The following is a 24,654-nucleotide window of genomic DNA, read 5'->3' as shown; positions in this document are numbered from 1 at the left end:
CGATTGAGGTGGACCTGCAACTGTTCTGCAAGTAAAATTACTTTTTTTTTTTGTCAATGAAGTCTGGTGGCTTTTGAAGAGACACGGATGGATTTAACAGCTTCCGTTCCGTCGGAGAGGAGTGTCTGAAAGTAAAGCTAAAGGAATTTTCTAAATAGAGATTCACTTAAAACATATATTGTTTTTTTAGGTGGCTAAAATGTGTTTTGCTGCTGCCACATTCACAGCAGTACATTACTTAGCCTCTGTGTCCTCCTGCCTGCTTCTCCTCACCGGGGACATCTACTGACTCCTACAACCCCACTTCATTAAATCTGAACAATCCCTTTAAGATCAGAATGAATTACTGACATGATAAATAAAATTTACCTTGGTTTTTCCTATTTGATAGGCGGTCTTATCCAGTTCCATCTTCTCAAACAGTTCAGTTATGTGCTCTGGCGTTACAGTAGTTCCCTTTGGAAGCAACATTCTGAACTTTTCGACAAATTCCTGTCATCAAGAGAAAAAAGGTATCAGATGTGCAAATTAGCACTTAACTCACTGCTGTACCCATCAGTGAGAATACATTTACTTTTGTATTTCTTTAATATATATATAAAGCCCACCTTGAATGTGTATTTGGCACTGTAGCCAGACTTCTGGATGTGAACCATCTGCAGTATGCCTGTATACTTGATTTGCTGCAGCACAAGTTCATCATCAAAGTGCAGCTCCTTCTGCAAAAAACAAAACATTTTTCCAAGTGATGATCTGTCCGACACGTAGGACTACATTTGGAATCAGGATATTGTTACAGATTTAAAAGTGATGGTACCTTTTCAGCGTTGGAGCGAACACAGAAAATAAAGAATGGCTCTGCTTTTTCAATCGTCTGCATCAGCTTTCCGAGAGAAGCCTGTGAGATGTGGAAGTGAAGTGATTATTATGATAGTAGATCAAAAATGTCATTTGTTTAATAAACATTTCTTTCTTTAAAGCTATTCATATTTAATTCCCGCTACTCTTTTAGTACAGTATGTGAGTCAGCCTATGTCAGCTATGATGGACTTCTAGAGGCAAACAGACACTTTTGTTATGCAATATTGTCTCAAAATGAGGCAGTGCATACAGTTTGTAATGTATGAACAAACAATGTGAATACCAGAGACTAAAGCTATAGCTTAAGTTTGTTTTATGGACTTTAATTGTTGTCAAATAACACAAACTAACTGTGTAGCCAGTGTGTTTTTCAGCATAACTTACTGGCGATGGACAAGGATATACATGTCATCACACACACACACACACACACACACACACACACATCATCCGGAAACCTACGTCAGGTGACATGGGAAAAAGCTCTTAGAAGGGACTAAAAAACCAAACACAAAGAAGCTTCAACCAAAATGTGAATGTTTGGATTTGAATACAAACCTCAGAAACTGACAAAAAAAAAAAGTATCCGCCCTACCACATATATATATATATATATATATATATATACACATACATATATATATATATATACATACATATATATATATATATATATATATACATACATATATATATATATACATACATATATATATATATATACACATATATATATACATACATATATATATATACATACACATATATATATATACATACACATATATATATATACATACATATATATATATACATACATACACATATATATATATATACATACATACACATATATATATATACATACATATATATATATACATACATACACATATATATATATACATACATATATATATATACATACATATATATATATATATACATATATATATATACATACACATATATATACATACATATATATATATACACATATATATACACATATATATACATACATATATATATATACACATATATATACATACATATATATATATATACACATATATATACATATATATATACACATATATATATATACATATATATACATATATATATATACACATATATATATATATACACACATATATACATATATACATATATATATATATATATATATATATATATATATACATATATACATATATATACATACATACATACATATATATACATATATATATACATATATATATACATATACACATATACATATACACATATACATATATATACATATACATATATATATATATATATATACATATATGTATACATATCACATGTCACATTGTCCTTTAAAGGTCAGCAAGGCACAGAGAGAACAAACCTGAAACTGAGCGCCGACTGTTGGGGGCTTTGTCTGCCGATGAGGGTGGAAGATGAATTTGCTGGTTCGGTCGTGTGCAGCCAGACCAACAATATGTCGGATAGAGTGTGAATCCATGAGATTCTGTTTAATGGGACAGAATAAAGTCTTTGAGCTCTTTGACTCCCGAAACAAAAGGACTTTGGATGAACACATGGATGAACTGAAGAATTAACTCAGATAATTAATCCCTCATTCACTTTTAAGATGTGCAAGCATCTGTGGACAAGTGCTGCTTTAGAAATGACTTAAAAAGCTCAGAGCTTCATCAACACTTTACCCTGGGAATGAGCTGCTTCTGTCGACCGCCTCGACTTTTCCTGCAGAAAATCAAGATAAATCCATTCAAGGCACAGCTCTGGATATTTAAAAAAGCGTAACTCATTGAAATCAGAGTACTGGAACTAAAGCCATAAGGTCCACTTACTTTCTCTTTTCATAATTGACAAAGATATCCTCGAACACTTCAAGAGGATGTTCATCAGAGCGATCAAAGGAGAAATCCAGAGTCAGGCTTTTGCTGTAAATGTCAGAGAGGTGCTTTTACTTCATCAGCAAAGAGTCTGACTTTATTGGTAATTTACTGTATATTTGTCTTTTGACAAGCATATATTGACAGACTTTCATTAATGGTAAGCTACATGCACTGCACTCTGTTTTTAGCTGTTTTTTTTCCTTTTTTATCCTTTTTATAATTAGACTGTTATGCTTTTAACCTGTAGCACTTTGAGATTTCCTGTAATGTAAAGTGCATTACAAATAAAATGTATTATTATTATTATTATTCACTGTTTAGTCATGAAAAATATCTGTGCAAGTGTGATGATTCTTTCAAAGGAGATCTAGATCCCAAAGAGAGAGCTAACTATCTGAGAATAACTGAATGAAACCACGAGGAAATACATTAACAGTATCTGTATGTGGGATGACACCTAGATGGTTGACATGAAGGTTCAATTGCTAAATCTATCAAACAGAAAATGTCTGATTTAAGACCCATTGCTAGTTTGAATGTACCAAGAAATGTAAATCTAGTTGAAATAGCAGCACGTCATTTGCAGAAAAAAACACTATAAATGCACCAGTGTAGTAAATTTACCTGGACAGTCTGTCTTTTGCACTGCTTTGTCGTTGTTCTCTGAAGGTCTTGCGGGAGTTTTGTCTGGCAGCTACTGTGGAGAAAACACATCAAATCATTATAATATAATTATCAAACACATTGATGAGATTGAGGGTGACTGAAACCAGGTTTCTGTTCAAATGCATTGCAAATTTAAACCAAATTTTGAAAAAATCTGCAAAAGAAAATGTGAATAAATGCTTGTGTCTATGTGATTATTAGGGGTTGGTTATTTGGGATAAGCAGTCAGATGGACTCAGATTGTTTTATTTACATATATAAAATGCGGATGGGTGGTTGGAAACACAACTTGGGTCATTCAGAAGTCAGTTAAACAAACACGTAATTCCTGCAAAGACACATTTGTAGTTATTTGTAGCTGCTGGTTGCAGCTTGATAAGCAGTTAAAGCTTCTTACGTGATTCTTTCCGCTGGCGTCCCAGGTAATTGAGCACTGAGATGATGCGGATGGTGGCTCGGAGGACTCCCCATCTGAACAGAGCCTCTGGACTGGATGCAACCAAGTGATGCACAAACGCCCGCCCACTGCTCCGTAGAAGTGATACGACTTCAGGACGCATGTGCTCTGTGTTTTTCTGCCGGAAATCCTAAAGAAGAACAATACCAATAAACATGCTGTATTTCTTTATTCTTGCTGTAGTTACACATTAATTACAACCTTAAACAAACAGTGCTCTGTTGCAGCATCAATCATTCACTTTGTTCAAACATTTCCCAGGCTTTTCCCACGGTAGCTAATCTTACAGACCCTCACTATGTTACAATTAACATTCACTTCATTTTAAATGTTCATTTTGTAGAGTAAAAATGTTGCAGTGTGAGAAATACTTTTACCTGGATGTGATATGTAACCCTTCCAGCAAAGTGTTGAATGACAAAAGTCGGCTCAGCATTTGAGGAGGGTACAAAGGATGGGTTGTCCTGATGTTGCTGATTCAACTTGTCCAACAGGGTTTCATCTGTTGCCTCAGGGAGGCTGAAGATACACAAAGAGAAAGTCAGAGTATCAATATCAATATATATTATGTGGAAAAGAAAATGAGAACGACTTTGGTAAAACCAGAAACAGAAACCAACAGAAATTATGTTTTTTATAACTAGAACGGTAGAAAAACACTTGACACTCAATACTGTTGTTTTTGAGCATCGCATGTTGACTGTGAGAAATCACAGCAGCAGATCACATTCTGTGAAGCAAAGTTAACCTACTTGCTCTCGTTTTCCAGCAGGTCAAAGATTCCGGTTGGCTTCTCCTGGATGAGCTGAATGCAGCCACTGTTGTCTGTGTAGTAGATGTTTTGCCAGGTGATGCCCTCGGATATATAATCTTCCTGTAATACATTCAAACCACAATGAAATAATTAATTTACTCAGAGGGAGTTAATGTAAATCAGTGTGTCTCAGTAGTACTGATGGAGAGAAGTTTTTTTTCAAACAGTCAAAAATAAATAAAGAAACAGTGTGTCCAAGTTTTAAGACTTAATGCACCTAGAAACACACTTAAAGAGCTGCTTTGATGGTGTAAAACACTGCACTTTATCTGTAAAACAATGCCCCGAGTTTTAAAGACCTTGCCGTCTCAGTGGTAACTCACTTTCCAGGCTATAAATGCAAAAGGACATCAAATTAGGGGTGGGCGATATGGCCCTAAAAGATTATCACGATATTTCAGAGTATTTTTGCAATAACGATATACTTGACGATATTAAAAAACACTGAAAAATATATAGAAAAAGTTTTTTTAGTCTTTATAAATAAATAAAAATCGTACAATCGTACATCGTAGTGTAGATATACATCCAGTAGATTGAAATGTGACGTTAGTGCAGCACATAATACTATAGCAGGCCGCCACAGTCTAGGTAATTAATGGGAAATCCTTACACCAACACGTCAAGAAGTAGGAATGTTGCCAATATCATGATATGCATTTTTTTTACCCATAAAAAAATATACCGGTATAATCGTGAACGATACGATATGGCACACCCCTACATCAAATAGTACAAAAAGTCCCACTCTAAGTAAAGACTGGATATTAGCCACCTCTGAATGTCATGAAAGAATGAAAAATGAAAAAACACCCACTTGCTCCAGCTCGAAGATGTGTTCGTTGATGTAATACTGCAGTTTCTCATTGGTGTAGTTGATGCACAGCTGCTCAAAGCTGTTTTTCTGGAGGTTCTCGAATCCAAACATGTCCAGGACACCGATGGACAAACACTGAAAAAAACAAAACAGAAAACAGGACAATAAGGTTGCACGGTACTGATTAACCTGTATTGTATTTTATTGTTTTTGTTTCATATTTTTTAAGAGAAAATGGAGCATGAAAAGAGAAAACAATGTTAGTTTAATAATAAAAACAAGCCATACTTTAAAGGTGTAATCATATAAATCAAAGTTTAAACCCCCCAAAAAAAAAAAAAAAAAAAAAAATTATGGACAAACCCTCCCTAAAAAAGGAAAGGAAAAGGAAAGACACAAAAAAACGTTTAATCAGTCAGGGGTTAGAGGTTGAGAGAAGTTGAAGAAAAGATTTCACCCTCCTCAATTATTTGCGTGTGCGACTTACAGAGACGGACTCCTCCATGTCTCGTCTGTTGAGCGTTGCGTGGTTGATGTGAAGAATGATCCAGTCAAACAAAGCGCCGTATAAAGACTTGGCCATGGAGTCACGCACTGTGTAGGCCTAAATGCACAGAAACAATAAATAAAGCTAATTAAAAACTTCATTCTTCGTTTATGTCAAATTTAATGCAGAGCACAATAAAACCAAACAAATTTAACATACAATATATACACTACTGGTCAAAAGTTTTAGAACACTCCAACTTTTCCAGAATTTAATTGAAAATGATGCAGTTTAATGTCTCAGTGTACTCTGAAATTAATGCACATTTGCAACATTTAAAATAGAAGTCCATCATAGCTGACTTTATTGAGCATGATAGTGTTTTGAAAGTAAAAAAAAGATTCAAAATCACATTTTATGTTGGACTAAAGGACTAAAAAAAGACACAAAATGACCAAAAAAAAGACACAAAAAAGACACTAAATGACTAAAAAAAGACACAGAATGACTTACAAAGACATGAAAAGAATTCAAAAATGGACAAAATAGCCCAAGACTCCATAGAGTTAAGTTGTTAATCCACTTCTTGTTCCCTGAAAAAGGCCTTTTTGTATAATTATGAAATGTACATTCTTTTTCAGTTTTGGTTAAGCTTACCTTTTTTTATTTACCTCTGGCAGTTCACCACTTACCTTTGTACCCTTTCAAGCTGTTCATTTGACTTGAACTGCTTGAATTTCAATAAAGAATTGAAAAATTGTGGTGTTCTAAAACTTTTGACCAGTAGTGTAGATTTTTTTCTTTTGAGAATTAAAGTTAAAGGGGCAGCTGTAATACCTCTTGTAGTGTGTACTGTGAATCTACGATAGCGTTGTCGGTCACTACTCTCCTCTTGGTCAAAGTCTTCACCAGTAGCTCTTCTTTCACCTATGAAAAAAACAAAACAAAACAAATATAAACAAATAGTTACACAGACACTTTCATAATACTATACCACATTACTAACCAAACATAAAACACTAATAGCTACTGCACAAAAAGAACAAGCTGAAACATGTTTGTTCTTAAACAATACAAAGAGCTATTTTAGGCGTAGCAATGACGCAGTTCAGTAGGAGTTGCTCTGCTCACTGTTTGAAAAGATTTTCAAGTTACTGTGATTTCATCACAACTGAGGGGTATAATAAATAAACCAGAGACTGTAAATAAAAAGATCCAGATGATGATTTAGTGGTAAAATATTTTTTTTTAGAATTTATTTTATTAATTTCTGTTGGTCATCATATTAGGGTACCAGGAAGGACATAAGAACAAAAATAAATAAATAATTAAAACAAATAGCAGTTTCAGAATTTCATCAATATCAGTTTCATAGTATTTCATCAAAATCAAAGTTACTTCAGAATTTATCTGTCTTATAATGTTCAATGCTTCCCTCAATACTAATAACTGGTTGTACCGACCCTCCTTTACCAACCTTTTGACTATCAAATTGACTATCAAATTGTTTCTTTTTATTTTTGTCTTCTGACATTGAACTTTCAATACACAAGTTATACTTCATCAAAGCCTTCCACTTCTCTATTGATGGTGCTTCCTTATTTTTCCAGTTTTTCAATATTAGTTTTTTAAGGATAAGAGAGGAAAAAAGTGTCAGCCAACTAACAGGAAATCTCATCCCCTCTATATCATGAAAAATACATTTTCTTGGAGAGAATATAATTTTCCTGTTAGTATTTTTACATGACTATTTAGTGGTAAAATAATGAACATACTTTGAGGAGGTCAGACAGTGTGGTCAAAACTTCAGCAGGTCCGGCCTCCAGGACCTGAGCGTCCTCTGACAGCGCGTAGGTCACATTGCCCAGGTGCAGGATGGCAGAGAGGATGGAAAATATGCTGCACAGAAGAGGCAGAAACACACAAACAGATGGATTACTATAGGCAGAAATGCATGTATTAAACTTTTATTTGCTGTGCATTTTCAGTTTCACTGTGAACTTTAACTGGAGTATATTCTGTGAAATGTTTTAGTCACAATTTCCACTTTAACAACAAATCTGACTTTATTTCATATTTAGGCTTCAATTTAACACTTTTACTTCTTTAACTTCTTAGAGACTGATAATTCTTCTATCACTGTCATACAAACTATATACTGACATTGCTGCTAGCTCATCAGTAATAAAACAGAAACAGAATAACAAGACAGAATAACAAAACAGATAACAAGCTCAAACTTGTGCATTTAAAGTTATGATTTTAAGCCAACTAACAGCCTCAAATTGCTGTGTTGATGTAAACATATATCAGTGTTGCCTTCTAGCAAGCACATCTTGTGCTGTAGAGGCTAATAGTAGATAAACATGATCTATTTTGGCTGGACTGCAGCAAAGCAAAGGTCCATTAAACAAGAAAGGTTTTCACTGAGTGAGTGAGCGAGGGATGAAGTATAAACCACTAGTCAGTTGAGGTGTAGTTACCCCATTGGCTGATGCTTTTTCAAAATAAATAGGTACGTCAGTGTTTCAGCTGGTGATATCTATGATCAATCATCTGAGCCACTTCCTCAATACTGTACATAATTTGGTCACCAAACCTCAACCTAGAAACCTGGGTTGACTCCTCAGAGTTGAGGAGCTTAAAACATGTTTTTCTTGTATATGTATTTAAAACATGTAGGTTGTTATTACAGTTTGTTGCATATGTTGTAAGAATAGCATAGTGAGTGTGTGGTTGAGAGAGAGAGTGATCAGAGCAGAAGTGGTAAAGTTGTTCAAGTAGTAGTAAATGTACTGTGCAGGTTTCAGTTTGTATATGAATAAATGCTGCAGCTCACTAAAGGGAGTATGAACTACAGCCCTGGAGGAAAAACAAAGCCTCCCCTGTGCTTCCTGACCAACGTCTGGACACTGAGGCAGGAAAGTTATCTTGCTCAGTTTTCTATAAAATCAACATTTGAGGCTGTAGGCATGTTCAAAACTGTCACAGGATGTAACCCAGGTCCGGTCTGTTTACTGACGTAACACTGATTGCACAATAATGCTTTAGATGAGTAATCCAGAGTAAAAACATGTCGAAAATAGGAATGAATTGCTGAATTTATTAAACGAAAGCAGTTCTTTTATTTGGGTCAAACATAGCCTAGCCATGTCATCCAGCCACACACTGGTTTCCACCTCATTTTGTCCTATATTGATATGACACATTAACTATTGTAGGCAACAAAACCTACAAACAAGCTGTAGATGCAAGTCAGGAGACAAAGTTAGTTCAACTAACTGTAAATCTAAGGAAAATATACATCATATACACTACCGGTCAAATGTTTTAGAACACCCCAATTTTTCCAGTTTTTTATTGAAATTCAAGCAGTTCAAGTCAAATGAACAGCTTGAAAGGGTACAAAGGTAAGTGGTGAACTGCCAGAGGTAAATAAAAAAAGGTAAGCTTAACCAAAACTGAAAAATAATGTACATTTCAGAATTATACAAGTAGGCCTTTTTCAGGGAACAAGAAATGGGTTAACAACTTAACTCTATGGAGTCTTGGGCTATTTTGTCCATTTTTGAATTATTTTCATGTCTTTGTAAGTCATTTTGTGTCTTTTTTTTGGTCATTTTGTGTCTTTTTTTAGTCATTTTGTGTCTTTTTTTGTCATTTTGTGTATTTTTTTTGGTCATTTTGTGTCTTTTTTAGTCCTTTAGTCCAACATAAAATGTGATTTTGAATCTTTTTTTTTACTTTCAAAACACTATCATGCTCAATAAAGAATTTTAAATGTTGCAAATGTGCATTAATTTCAGAGTACACTGAGACATTAAACTGCATAATTTTCAATTAAATTCTGGAAAAGTTGGTGTGTTCTAAAACTTTTGACCAGTAGTTTATATTTTCATGGACAGGTCTCCAATGGATCTCAGTGACTCCACTGAAGCTGTTTGCCAAGAACTGTATGGAAAATGATCATTTCATTTCATAGTTTCTGACTTTATGCATACATTTCCAGCTCCATATTACTCTGCAGATTTATTCACATGAATGGCTTATTCACTGTGTCTTCAGAGTGCTTATGCACCAGGAGGACCAACCTGAACAGGTTACAAAATATGCTGCTCGTGCTTTTATGTGCACAGCGTGTCCCGAGGCTGTCAGGCGCTTGTCGACATGCTTGCTGCATTTTTCTCCTACGTGACTCGACAAGCTCTGACCTGTTACTGACACCAGTATAGAAAGCAGAAACTCTTTGACAGTTCAGTTCAATCACAAATTAGTTCACCAACCAAGGTCATTTTTAGATTGGTACCACTAACTGAGAGCTTGTAAACTTTGACACTGGAAGTGAGTGAAATGTTGATAGATCATGTACAGAAATGTCGTGTTTCAAATATTTCTGTAATTCCTAGCGTTCTTCACCCTCTCACAGGACCAAGTGAGTGGGCTTTACTGTAATAATATGTGTCAAAGAGAAGGTTGTGGCATGTGCTTTTTCACAGTGACAAATCTCATGTCTGACAGAAAAAAGAAGTAATTGTTATTTACAAACAAAGTGTTTTTGAGGCATCTTTACACTAGTCTACTACCTTTCTTCTTCACTTCTTCCTTTCCTGTCAGTCTCACTGACATTCATGTATGGAAGTGGTAAAACAAACAAACACAATAACTGAGCCAGAGAAAAAAAAATGTGGCATTAGCAAACAAATTAAAACTAACATCACAAACTTGGGAGTGATTTTAGACTCTGATTTAAATTTTAAGTCTTATTTTAACAAGGTAATTCAAATATTTTTTCATGTTAACAATGTCACCAAGGCCAGAACTTTTTTAATTAATAAAGATGCTGAAATACTCACTCATGCTATTCTAAATAGTCATTTTGACTATTGTCTAGTTACTGGATAACCTTAAATGTCTTTAAGCTACAGTAAGTTCAAAATGTTGCAGCCAAAGTTTTTTTTATCTTTAATGTTCTTTATGTGTCCCATAAAAGTACCGGTGAGAATGGCTTCCATTTTTAAGCCACAAAACCGTGTCTCTCACTGATTTTGGACATTAGAGTGACAAACTCTCTGTATTTTTAAAAGGAACATAAAGACTTTTAAATCTGGCTTTTCATTTGGAGTAATGATATAACCTTAGTTTTCAAGTTTTAATTATTGTTTTTTGTTTTCGTTTTGTTCTTTACATTATTCTAACCCCTGGTGTTAATTTGATTTTATTCTACAGCCTGCAGCCTTCCAGTTGTGTCATACTTACTGTTTCTTGGTGGAGGCCAGGAAGCCGACCATCTCCATGGCTTGATGGAGCCTCTTGTACTCCTGCTTAAGTTTCTCCTCATCGCCTAGATGGAGGTTTTCCTGCAGGACAATCACACAAAATACAGAAAGAACGAGTATTATGCACTGCCTCATAGGTGCACACATGGATACACAATATATAATATTATGAGTTAATCTAAACTGTCCACATATAATCAATAATGTAGAAACAAGATTGACAGAACCATTTATTCTCTTTTTCTTGTGTTTACAGAATTTAATCCAAAATTATAGATTATTTCACTTTGGGGATTTTTTTTAGAAATGTATTGATCTTATGTTAATATTTGAGGTATAAGTCGATTTTCTAAAATACACTTTGGTAACAACTTATTTATTTAGTTATTTGAAAGTGCTCTTTATAAATGAATTTACTTTACTTGACTGTATTAGATTTTTGAGGTTGAGTTCACAAGTTTCTAAGATTGGTAAATCCTCATAGGACAAAACTGTCCTATGAGGAGTCCCCCTGCATAATGAGGGACACACAAACCTATAACCTTAACTCAATGAGTGACACCAGCTTATGTTACAAAAACATAAGCATTTACAAAAAATGTTAATACCTAATTTTTCGCCATTAAGTTTGCTGCAAGTGATGTAAATGTAGCCCTGGTGCATGTTATGTAGAGTGAACACCAGACTCCTTTTAAAAAATAACCTTTTAAATACTGCACTGTCAGCAACTGGTCATATGATACGTTAACTTAAGAGACAATTGGGCCTTGTGTGCACTGATTAATATGGCATGCAGTCAACACCTTAGTCATAATTTTGTTCTCATGAAACTCAGCTGCTGGCATTTTCTCCTGGTGTTCTTCCCCTCTGTTTGGAAAGAAAAACGGTAGGCTAACCAGCTTTAAAAGTGGCATATTATAACATCAGGCCTGGCTTTGCATAATAGTTATACACCAGCATTTTCTTTCTATTTGAAATAGTTTTCTCTTCCTCTAGATGGAGAATAATTCTGGGTTTATACAAGTACATTTTATATTAATATGATGTATATAAAAGGGTGCGTATGTATTTGTGTATATAGGACCAGTCAAAAGTTTGGACACATTTAATGGCTTTTCTTTATTTCTTATCATATTTTCTACATTGTAGATTGATATTAAAGACATCAGAACTATGATTGAACCGATCAAACACAAAAAAGTGTTAAACAAACCAGAATATGTTTTATGTTTTAGATTCTTCCAAGTAGCCACCTTTTGTGTTGATGGTCTCAAACACATTAAGAAGGTTAAAAAAAAATCCACAAATTAACTCTTGATGAGGTGCACCTGTGAACTGAAAACCATTCCAGGTGAATGTCAGAAGTGTGCAAAGCTGCCATCAAAGCACAAGATGGTTAGTTCGAAGAATTTAAAATCTGCAATAGATTTTGGTCTATTTTTGGAAAAAAACTTTTTTTTCCGACTTTCCATATGTGTGAGTTTTGATGTCTTCACTATTAATCTACAAAGTTGAAAATAACAAAAATAAAGAAAAACCATTGAATGAGAAGGTGAGTCCAAACTTTTGACTAGTAGTATATGTGCAATTATTTGTAGATTTTGTTAATTGCTGTTGTTAAATGTTAAATTCTTAATAGTGTGTGGCCGTACTTAAAACGTAAAAAATGTTTCATGTAGATACAGAAAAGTAAAAAGTAACTGATAAAGTGATAAATGGTTGGAAATACCCCCCTCCAGGCCCATGCCCCAGGTCAAAGCAGTAAATGTTACCATAAATTACCTGACAAAATAGACAAAGTTATTAGTATGTGAACATGGTCTTAAATTCTCAATAGAATACAATTATTTTGAAGGGAAGCCGGTGCACTGTAAGCTTAATTAAAGTTCAGTTTTATATTTTTATGCGAGTGTCTGCTTATTCACGAGAATGTATTTCTAGATATTCTGGGTCCGTCTCTATAAAACATCTACAGCTGGTTTTCTCATTTGTATATCTCGTCTTATGACAGGGTTATCGTGTGATTTATCAACGATTGTATATATACCTGATTCAGATGGCTCGCCTCCGGAGTTTACGACACCGAAGGGCGCAATACGGCCAAAAAGAGGAATTTTCCCCCCTAAAGTCAGCTTTATTAGCAAAGTACAACGTTACAAATAACAACCGGAGGAAATAGACATTTTACAGAAATATGCAGCGACGGACGTTTATGAAATAAAAATACTTATGGTTTTAAACCCAAACAAGTTCTGTGAATATTGTACATTTGGAGCACGGACTTAAAAGTTTTCACAGCTTTTTGGTTGAAGGAGGTAAACAATGTTTGAAAGTAAGTTTTAATCTCATGTCTTCTCAGAGGCAGAAAGTGAAACGCTGACGTCCAACAGCTGCAACAACAAACTGGTTTTGTTTGGCAGCATAAAAAGTGAAAAGGAAGGAAATCAGTGGTGCTGTCAGCAGAGTAGCAGTGGACCATTAAACTCTCGGCGAGGTTGGAATATTTAAGATATTATTCACTTCTTTACATTTAGTAATAATTATGTCCCAGTCAGAGGAGAGTGTGGCCGCACTGATTGGAAATGTTTCTATTGGGTCAGAACCGCTGGTGAAGGAGACGCTGACGCTCCGGTGTCCAGCCGGATAACAGTAAACATTTAATAGCAGAAGACAAAAACATTTAATAGCCTCCGCGAGTATTCTGTTTAAAGATTTTCACAGTCGCAGGGTAAATATGTGTTTATTTTAAATTATGTTTTAATAATAAATGATGTAGTCTAAACATGTTTTACTTTTGTCACCATTTTATCAGCTCCTGGCATCGATACTATAGTCTAAGATCAATTCTCAGACTCAGACGTGTGGACTTCACACTGACTCAAATTTGCGTACACGAGCTGAGAGCAGACGTGAGATCTGATCGTACCCTCCGCTCACGTCCAAACTGATAAATGTCGAGCCTTGAGTAGAAATGATCTTACGACCACTTTACGATCACTTTCTGTCGGACGCTCATTTGATAAATGAGGGCCCGTGTCCCTGCTGCTGCCACTAAGTGTGTGGATCAAAGGTACCTGCTTGAGGTAGAGATAATCTTGCGGCTTTAGTAGATGAAACTCCTCCTGCTCGTCTCTGGACGCGCCCGCCAGCAGATAGTAAAACACGTGGTAGTTCCTGCAGGTCAGAGATCACACAGCGCTGATACAGTCAATAAGGCCTCATGCAAGTTTCATTTAGCTCTGTTGTTTACTCAACATTTCACAGCACATGGGGGTGTAAAGGTGGTTAGGTTACACTGAGCCTTCCTCCAAAGTGTTTTGAGTCTTGTCTGCCTTTACTGGCTTACATTCAGTGGTGGAGAAAGTATTAAAACCCTTTTAATGTCCAGATTTTGAATGTATGAATAACATAATAAAACAATGTTCATTATACCTCTCTTTTTGACCTCTGGACACCAGGCGACACTTTTCTAGTAGGTACTTCTCAATGACTGCCCTGCAAGAGACACACAAGAAGAGAATGTCAACAATGGAGCTGCCAACATTGTAAAATAATAACACAGGAAGAAAAATGAACTGGTAAATGTCATAAATATATCAACCAAGATAAACCGTGCTGCAGAGGCCTTGAAGATTCCCTAAATGAGTACCGAAGGTTGGTGGGAAAGACAAAACATGAAGCCTTACCCTCTGATGACACCACTCTCCAGATAGTTCAGCTGGATGAACTTCCCAAAGCGACTGGAGTTGTTATTCTCTGCAGTCTTAGCGTTGCCAAAGGCCTGTTTAGAATATAGCGAACATAAGTTTTCACTAAAATAAACAGACAAATTTGTAGGCATGTTCCTCACAGACACTGGCACACAGACCTAAACACTGACAATGTTTGCAAATAGATCTCTGAGGTTTGTGGATGGCAGGAGACTGTTGCATTGGCAACCTTATAAAACCTGAAGATCACGTTGGTTTAACAAGAAACTAGAGCTGCAACTACATCTTTTTCAGCATCTGTTAGTCTAGTTGATTATTTTCTTAATTACTTTTTAAGTCTATAAAATGGCAAGAAACCCGACCTCTCCCTGTATGTGACAGCTGCCTGCTGAACTGTTGCACTGTAACCTCCCGCCCTATCTTTCTAACCTGAGTTTCACTTTTATATTGGCCATCGTTCATTGGATGAATAAAAAACTTCTTTCCACAGAAACACCAGAAGGCTTTTCATTTGAAACAGAAAAAGGAATTTTTGAGTTTCTTTTTAAAATGTCTGTGTCACATTCTACAAATATAAACATTGGAACTGTAGGAGATGGTGTAATGTTGCTGGTATGCTGTCAATATTACTGTAAAAAGATAATTTTCATTTCCTTTTTCTAGAACTCAACTGTGTCATGTAGAAAAAATGGGCGACAACTGGAATCTCTAGCTGAGCCACACTGCTAACACAGGCTGCTCTACCCGAGTAACATTGGCACAAAAAAGAGACACTTTGTGATGCTACATGTGATGCTCAGTCTAAACCCCAAATATATTAATTGAGAAACATGAGGAACATATTCACATTTTGTACTCCCTGCGAAACGTCAAGATAAATACATGTTTCAGAAGTTAGATGGTTTGCTGGAGTTCTTTGCTACTTTCAATCTACTCATCCTTCTCCTCTGCACCAAGGCTATAATAGTTTTGGATTTTTCATTAGTTTTAGTTTTAATTTCGTTGTGAATTTTTGTTTCCAAATTCAGTTAGTTTTAGTTAGTTTTTAGAGTGAGTTTGCTAGTTTTAGTTTAGTTTTTAGTTTTTGAAAATGCTTAGTTTTAGTTTAGTTTTTATTAGTTTTAGTGTTAGTTTTAGTTTTTTTGTAATGGGTATGTGCCTTAATTTCCTTTGGTTTATCCATCTCAGCCTCAATAAGGTTATTAACTCTTACAGCTCAGGGTGTTTTGAATTTTGGTTGAAGTGTAGACATCCCAGTCTCAGTAAACATATTTACCATGTGTTCCTGCTTGTTGAAATAGAAGCACTGAATTATGTATGAAAAAAGTTGACAAAGACGAAATCTAAGGACATTTTCACGATAATTTTAGTTAGTTTTAGTTAGTTTTGTAACCACACAATACAGTTTCAGTTAGTTATCGTTTTTGAAAAAACTCTTGTTTTTATTTTTATTTCAGTTAACGAAAATGTTTTTTCAATTTTAGTTTTCGTTATTTTGTTAGTTTTCGTTAACTATAATAACCTTGCTCTGCACCTGTCTCATTGGGAAAAAAAGCATAAATACAATGCTTTTCTGAAAATATAATTGATGTTCTGACTGAAACAGCTTGCCTTTAAATGAACACTGACAGAAGGTAACAATCCGTCAGCTGAAGTCCACCTGGCTGAGTACATGTATTCTCAGGGTTTTCACCAGGAGACTCACATTAGTTAAGCACATGGTTAAGTGGCCACAAGCATTGGACATAAAAGCTCCATTAAGCAGCCTTTGGTTTAGTTCTCAACACGGCTTCTGAATAAACAGAGTGGAGTTTAATTCTCACTTAAGACACAGTTTCTTCTTCAGTGGTTGGTGTTTTCTGCTCTGCTAATGTGATTGCTCATTTCATTTCTCTACAGTGTTTTACAGTTCAGTTTAAACTTGCAAGTCCACTGAAATAGCACAACTTCTGTTGCCATTAAAAGTACTATTGTGTAAACAATAATCATCAGCTGGTACAATAAAGGAAGTATTAGTGGCTTGACTGATTAGTCATCCACCACAAAATTGACAGCTATCTTAATAATAAATGTATTATTTAACGTTATGTATCAGGTAAACACTCCCAACATTAGCTGGTTCTAAGATTTTAGCTTTTCAGTTTTATATCATTATAAATTAAATATCTTTATTTTCCAACTGTTGTAAAAAAAAAAAGTAAATTAATGACACTCAATGTTTGAGAAACTTCATACAGTCAAAATCTCTCTTTTTTTAAACTGCTAGAATAATCAACTATAAAGATAGTCTTTTGTTGCAGTCCAAGAGGAAATGTAATGATTGTCTCACAGTTTCATGGATTGTTTTTCTGAGACTGGAGACAGTATCCAAGGTTCACTATCAACAACACAACAGACTCCACCCCAGTGACCTCACCACTGAGTAAAATGACACAAACGGCATAATGAGCGCTCATTCGCTGCAGCTGACTCTGGATCAGCTTCTACTTCCTGAGTTTCACCCGTTCCCAAGGGAAAATACATTTCAGACAGAGCCCATGTCAGCACCCAAAAGCTATTGTTCTCCCTCATTCCAGTGTGAGCTCTGCTGAGCGTCGTGTCTTAACAGGCCGGAGAAATTCTCACACAGACTGAGAGCTAGACCTGCACTCTGCACTGAAGACTGAAAGGCTGGAATGTTCCTATATGGAGCGTGTTTTTTTTTTCATTTTCAACCAGATGAATCAAACTTATAAAAAGAAGTTGAAAAAAAACCCCAATGAAAGGAGAGAAGTTGGTATGTGGAGGAGGGAGAGAAACAGGTGTCTGCCACGTCCCAGTTTAGGGCCTGAAACCTCTTCAGGACACTTTCACAAAGATGATGAAGCTCCTCCCGAACAGTAACAAAAACTGAAAATGCATTTATGTAGACCCAGTCTGCTTGTGAAGTCAAATGATTTATCACCAGGTATTTTGCCTCAAAAAACCTCCAACAATGTGGGAATACCAGTGGAAAACTGGGGCAAGTTTGATGATACCCGAGTTGACAGAATGAGCCGTCCACACTTTACTTTGATTGATGATGGACGTCTGGCCAACAATTTGTTTTGAAAATTGACCGATTGATTAGTTTACAGCATTATAAATATCTTATTTATCCAAATATTTTTCTGTTTTGGACCTCAAGCGATCTGAAATTGTCACTTCTGAGTTTTGATAAGTGCAATGGGCACTATTTCCTGGCATTAATCAAACAAAAAAGAAAATGATAATGAAAATAAATAAATTTGGCCTTAAGGCCCCAATCACACTTGACACCATTACTTGCAAAACTATCTTTTGTTTTCCTATGGTACACTGCACCTGGCTTGAACCCGTGCATCAAGTTTTTCTAGCCGTTTTTAGGCGCATAAAACTTGAGGCTTTTCAGCACAAGGCGCAAAATCACACCAACCAGTATCAAGCAGAAAGCCAAGCTGACAGTTAGAGGAGGTCTGTAAAAATAAGCTTACTTTTGTCGAGCATAAATCAACCCCTTAAGTTGGGAACCATCATTCTAGGTTATATGCTATGCAGTGATCAATGACAGTCTCCATTATGTGATTTCCTGACCGTGTGAGTCTCAAAGGAACACCTGAAACAATTATCGCATTAACCAACTGGTGCAAAATGAATTGTGGGATACTGAATGCTGCAAAGAAAATGCACCAGTTGGGACAGAAAATGGTTTCAAATGGGACCAAATTCCGCATCGAAATGCCGACCTCAGAGAATCCACGATCAAAGCTGAACAAAGAGGGAAGAAGGAGGGAACGTTTGCACTTGTGAGAATGGGATTTAAGCAAAAAGAGAGGGAGAAAAGAGGTGATTTATACTCTGAGGTGAAGGTTTGCCAGCAGACCTGGCTGAGCCTGTTCTGACACGTTCCTGCTTCTCTTCTCTCTCTGGTGTTCCCTCAAAGACAACGCCCTGCAAATTCCCGCTGTGTGGTTCAGCGCACAGCTTCCTATCACCAACACAAACCAGTAGCAACAACCACCCACCATACTTACAAACAAAGCAAGGTGCCATCACCTGCTGGCTATTGACTGCAGATCGTTTCTCTGTTTTATTAAAATTACATATCATACTTGGAAGTCTTCATTACTTAGAACCTTTTGAAGGGGTTCTGAAAACATGAGTCAGCTGCAGCTTTGTCCCCAGTTTTGTAATTTCCAATAAAAAAGGAACAAGTATCTCAGGGTCTGACTCATGCATATTAAGGAAATCCCAAGATGGCAGGAGGCAAAGCAGCCAAACTAGAGAAAAATAAAATCCTCAACTAATCCTTATTACTACAGGAGGCATCTTGTGCTGTAAACAGGTCTGGCTTGGTCTCTTTTGATATTCAAATTTAGTGTCAACACTCCTCTCCTCTGCTTAAATCTAAGGCCAACTCTTGTGTATCTCTGTCTTCAGTCACTTTGTTGCTTATTTACCTTATAAAAAAAAATCAAAACCACGCCAAAACAACAACCCACTTTCTCTCCTGAAAGTAAAATCTCTGCCTCTTTGAACGCCGAATAAGAGAAGGGCCCAAATCAACACTCCCCCAAGTAGACCAGTTCACAGAAAAACTACTTAAAGTGCTGATTGTTTTGAGGAGAAACTTGTTGGACTTGTTCAGAGAGAGGAAGAATCCATATTTAGTCACTCTTTACCACAAGGCTGGGCTCTTGGGGTTGTGCGTGTGTGGTCAGTAACAAAGGGGATCAGGATCCTTTGTGAAAAAGGTTAGTCAGTCTATTGATGGACAGATAAAGCATGCACTTGTGCACATATCTGTAGCTGGAACAGATTTAACTGGTGCAAAGTTAAAAGCACTATCAAAAACAACATGAGTAAAGCAGTTTGCTTTGTTCTAAATGAACTGGAACCAATTAATCCCACTTGCAGATTTGTTCACAGCTCTTGTGCACTGAAAACAGACTACTGGGGGGGAGTGTTTTCCTCACAAAAACCCAAATTTCTTGAGTTTCAAGGAGGCGGGTATTTCCTTTAAAAGCTTTTGGCCTAGTTTCACGTCAGTTTTCATTTGAACACATTGTGTAATTCAACAGACAACTGAAACAGAAAGCACACATCACATGAATGCTGGCAAACGTGTCGGCCTGTTACTCATTGACACGTTACTGTAGCACAAGGCTAATGTGGTCGTCAACAGAGAGACCCTATGACCTAAATGGGTGAGAGTGAAACTGGAGATAAAAAAACATGTTTGGATTCCCAGTTGACCCCACAACTTGGTGATTTTTTTATTTGAGGAAAAGTTTGAGCTTCACGTAAATCCAAATGCGAGAGGAATACTGCAAAACAATCAAACACTGATGTTTAAAAATATCACTGAGTATTAAAATCATTAAAATTCTTATTCAAACTGGGGAATGTTTTGTGGGGCTTTATGTTGTGTCATTTGTTGCATCTTGTGTGTGTTACAAGTAAATGACTAACAGAAACCACAGAGCCCTTCCTGGATTAGATCACACAGCCTTTTGTGGTTATTGTTGATTCCACTGATTCACAGTTTTTACTGCAGGAAATGGAAAACACATTGTGCTGATATATGTATTTCCTGTTTAATGGGACTTTCTTTATTTGGGACTTTTTGTTTGCGATGACAAGTCTAAAAAAAGGGATATGAGAAAAGCTGTTTGTATGATGCAAAAGCCGTTTCAGTTAGAGCCCTGAACTGTGACCAGGAGCTACAAAACAAGGAAATAATCCACCCACATTCATCTGGTGATCTTTAAACTCATATCACCATGATTCTGCTTCATGTCACTCTCTGGAGGCTGCAGCAAAGGCAGATAATCAGCTGGTTATAGCAGCAAGATAATCATTCTCTCAATCAACCAGCATCTTTTGGGGTTTGTTTAACAACTTGTAAAAGCAAGTTAGTTTCTGGTGTGGCGACAGGCTTCGCAGGGGCTTAAAATTCAAAGCAATTTAGTGAAGAAGACAAGGCTGAAACTTAGTATATCATTGAATTATTGTGATATCTATGGAACTTTTGGGTAAAAATAATTGGTTCAGTCTAATTAATCTTTGTTTAAACCTTGATTTGTGTCTTTTTTCTGCAAATTAATTGAACTCAAAAGACGTGCCAGTGTAGGGAGGTGGAGAGTCTGTGACCATAACTTCATAAAAGTGAGAACGATAAGAAATGGACAAAAGTTCAGAGGCTGTGAATTATTTACGCAATATCGTCATATCAATATTTTAGCTTTTAAAAAATCCTGGTTATTGTCAATACTGTGATCGCAAAGCCCTGATATATAACCCAAAATATTCCATTGCAATGTTATTATCTAGAGCTGCTACTAATTTAACAATTTTCATTATCAATAAATCTGCCCATTATCTTCTCAGTGAATTGATTGATGGTTTTGTCTCTAAAATGCCATAAAATTTCAGTTTATCAAAGGCCAAGGTGCTGTCTTAAATGTCTTGTTTTGTTAGTTGAATACCCAAACATATATGGTTTAACATCATAGAAAACAGGAAATCTCTGTATCTGAGAGGTTGAAAACAGCATTTTCTGCCATTTTTGCATTAAAAATGACTTAATCAATCATCACAATACCGGGCGATTAATTCTCTGTCTATTGACCAATAGATTGGACGAATCCTCGTTGCAGCTTTAATATTAAGCAGTAAATCCTAGCCAGATAATGTTTGACAGTTTTGCTTGACAAATGGCTAAAATGATTGATCACTGACTGATTGATCGTTCAGTCAAAGTTCAAAGAATGACAAATGATGCAGAGAAGTATTCTGCCCTACAAAGCAAAAAGGCAGTAACTACGCAGAGTGCAGAACTGAGAAAAATGACTTTAAAGTCATCCTGTAATCCAGCCTAAGTACACAACTGTACATACGACTACCATTTTTCTCCAAAACGACACACATTTGAGATAAGATGTTTTGTCACATATCAAAGGATGCCTTGAATATCATGAAAATGACAATAACTCATTTTTGACCAAAAATCCAGTTACTGCCTTTTTGCTTTGTAGGGCAGCATTGTTACCTCTCCAGAGTTAACAGTGTGGACTGCTACAACAGACATGGGTGTCAGGGACCTACCTCCAGCACCGGGCCAGCCCCGAGGATGGTCCGTTCCAGCCCGCTGGAGTAGGTCTTCTGGCTGAGGGCAGTCAGGCAGTGGATGAGATAGCTGCTGCTTTCAGTCTTCCCTGAGCCGCTCTCACCGGACAACACAATGCACTGGTTGACCTGCCTGCTCAGCATTGCACGGAAGGCCACGTCTGCTATGGCAAAAATATGAGGCCTCAGTTTGCCCAGTGGCTGGTTCTCGTACATCTTGACGTACTTGGGGTTGTAGTAAAGAGGCAGGAACTTGTTGGGGTTGATGGCGATGAGGATGTTGCTGGCGTAGGTGTAGATTTTGAGCCTGGAGAAGCGCTGGCGTAAAGCCTCCAGAATGTTCTCCTCTGTCACAGTTTGGAGGTTACAGAGGTCATCATAGTCCTCTCTGCTGCTTTCTACTTGGATGCCTCCACTGTCGGCGTCCTGGTTCTGCAGGATGAAGTAGTACCCATGGCTCTGAGGGTGCCACCTCTGTGCCCTGGCTGGCCACTGCAGGACTCTCTCCAAAGGGAAGTCCCCGGCTTCCAGCGGCATCTCCTCTCCGCTGTTCTTCCGCACCTCCAGCAGGCTGTACGTCTGGCTGACATCGAGGCCCAGAGTCATCACGGCATTGTGGACGACCGACCTCACCGTGTCCCCGGAGCTCACCTGCAGGGGACAGTAGGTAGCCGTGTCCTGTAACAGCCTGGGATAGATCTGCACAACGCGGGCCTCTCCGTCATGTTCAGAGGGCCCGGCTCCATCTGTAGTGCTCATCCTGATACACAGGCAGACTTCAGCATAACTCACTGCCCCAACTCTCTGCCAGCATCCACTGGAGAAATATAGCAAATGACAAAATAACAGATTAAAATGAAGGCAAGTAAGCAGGAATTCATGCAAAAGGCATAGGTTAATATCAGCTTGAGTCAGTTTACATTCCACCTGTGACAGTAAAATGCAGAGTTGGGTCAGATTACTTCAATATCAGTCACTGAATACAAATTACATGGAAATGTTTGTAATTAGATGTAATCCAATTGATCTACAATACAGTACAGAGTACAGAGTGTATATTCACAGAAAAAACAAGCTTGAACATTAAATATCATGTCTTCGGGTAAAAAAAAAAAAAAAAGGTCTTCAGGTCAAAAAGCAAATCAGCAAATCAAGTTTTTTCCACAACTTAAGCTGAACACTCTTGGATTACTTCAATATCAAATATTAAAAATATTGCCAGTGATACTACAAGGAAACGCCACAGCCACAAAAATTTGACTCCTAGTACATTTTTTTCCCTTTGCATTTTTCTTATTCGGCACTTTGCCAATTGTTCAAAATCAAATTACATTTACTGTTTGTATCCTACATCATGTGGGACGCTGTTATTTTTGTGTACATTTTTTAAAATCAAAAAGCCACATGGATGACTTTTGTTCTATAGTTACATAATAGGAGCATTTTCTCAAAATCTTCAAATTTCAATTGAGGTAAAAAGGGGACAATGCATAATTCATGACGCATAAACAAAAACAAATATAAATGAATCACCATTAGTCAACTTGGCAATCTTTAAAAATAGCCATATATCAAAGACGTACTCCAAAAATGCAATACAGTAATCCTTGATACTGTAAAAACAATACAATTGCACTTTCTTAAATGTAATCTGGGCTGATTATAGTTACTTTTATTTGTAATCTGATTATATGTAATCTTACCAACGCTGGTAAAATACATTATATCCAGAACATATGCAAAAGATATCTAAATGCATGTCTGTTTGCAGGCCTAATCCCCTTCCACTGTATCTCTACATGTAAATACCTACTGTATCAACGATAGTCGACATTTCCCCCTTATCCCTATCAGAAATCCCACATAAACATCCCCCCAGGTGACAAATACAAACGTGAAACAAGATTAAACTGTCAAATAAGTCTTACCTTCAGAGAAAAAACTCTCATTTCATCTTTAAAAAGCGGAAATAATCCAAAAAGCGAGTAGAGGAAGATCTCTAACGAATTCCAATCAGACAACTTGAGGGGGGAAAAAAGTTTTCACCTGAGCTTCCCAGAAAAAAAGGTGAGGCAAGAAACCGCTTATTACACGTTTTAAATGATTAAAAAGTATTTTCCCAGCAGTTCGGCGCTGGTATCGCTCATGTAAATCACAGTTTCTTTTAGAAATGAGGATTAACGTCTCCGCGTCGTCCTGGTCGAAAAGTTAGGCTAAAGTTACTTCCTAGATTTCTCCACACACACACACACACACACACACACACACACACACTGACACTCACCGACACACACACCCGTCGACGGGGTGGAAATGAATGGTTTTTCCTCTTCACGAACCTGAAAGATGTCACACATTAACCAGCAGGAGATAAACTTGCTGAGAAAGAAATAAAACAGCAGCCTTTGTGGCGGAGAGAGAGAGAGGAGGTGACACCTTCACATCACCGAGGAGGAGAAGTTAATAGAAAAGGCGTTAGAGCAGTTTAATTGACCTCGTTTGTTATGACAAGGGCGCCACCTGGT

General features: G+C 36.7%; 1 protein-coding gene across 4 annotated transcripts in view; it reads right to left on the bottom strand.

The window, feature by feature from the left end:
- Positions 1-24,386, bottom strand: part of myo9b (myosin IXb) — a 40,313-nt gene extending 15,927 nt beyond the window's left edge. For all 4 annotated transcript variants that reach the window (XM_059344970.1, XM_059344971.1, XM_059344972.1 and 1 more), the window contains exons 1-20: positions 24,058-24,386; positions 22,109-22,946; positions 14,981-15,075; positions 14,727-14,789; positions 14,369-14,468; positions 11,275-11,375; positions 7,794-7,917; positions 6,856-6,945; positions 6,019-6,135; positions 5,532-5,666; positions 4,653-4,774; positions 4,278-4,419; positions 3,841-4,030; positions 3,402-3,474; positions 2,730-2,822; positions 2,583-2,622; positions 2,264-2,386; positions 818-898; positions 609-719; positions 370-492 (exon numbers count right to left, since the gene is read on the bottom strand). In XM_059344970.1, the coding sequence (XP_059200953.1) occupies positions 370-492; positions 609-719; positions 818-898; positions 2,264-2,386; positions 2,583-2,622; positions 2,730-2,822; positions 3,402-3,474; positions 3,841-4,030; positions 4,278-4,419; positions 4,653-4,774; positions 5,532-5,666; positions 6,019-6,135; positions 6,856-6,945; positions 7,794-7,917; positions 11,275-11,375; positions 14,369-14,468; positions 14,727-14,789; positions 14,981-15,075; positions 22,109-22,888 (2,703 nt within the window). In that variant the 5' untranslated portion in view covers positions 22,889-22,946; positions 24,058-24,386. The remainder of the gene's footprint in view (positions 1-369; positions 493-608; positions 720-817; positions 899-2,263; positions 2,387-2,582; positions 2,623-2,729; positions 2,823-3,401; positions 3,475-3,840; positions 4,031-4,277; positions 4,420-4,652; positions 4,775-5,531; positions 5,667-6,018; positions 6,136-6,855; positions 6,946-7,793; positions 7,918-11,274; positions 11,376-14,368; positions 14,469-14,726; positions 14,790-14,980; positions 15,076-22,108; positions 22,947-24,057) is intronic.
- Positions 24,387-24,654: the final 268 nt, after the last annotated feature.

The sequence above is a fragment of the Centropristis striata genome, chromosome 11, assembly GCF_030273125.1.
Source record: "Centropristis striata isolate RG_2023a ecotype Rhode Island chromosome 11, C.striata_1.0, whole genome shotgun sequence".
Lineage (NCBI taxonomy): Eukaryota > Metazoa > Chordata > Actinopteri > Perciformes > Serranidae > Centropristis > Centropristis striata.
Note: the sequence above shows the minus strand (reverse complement) of the source record. Positions and strands in the feature narration are given on the sequence as shown.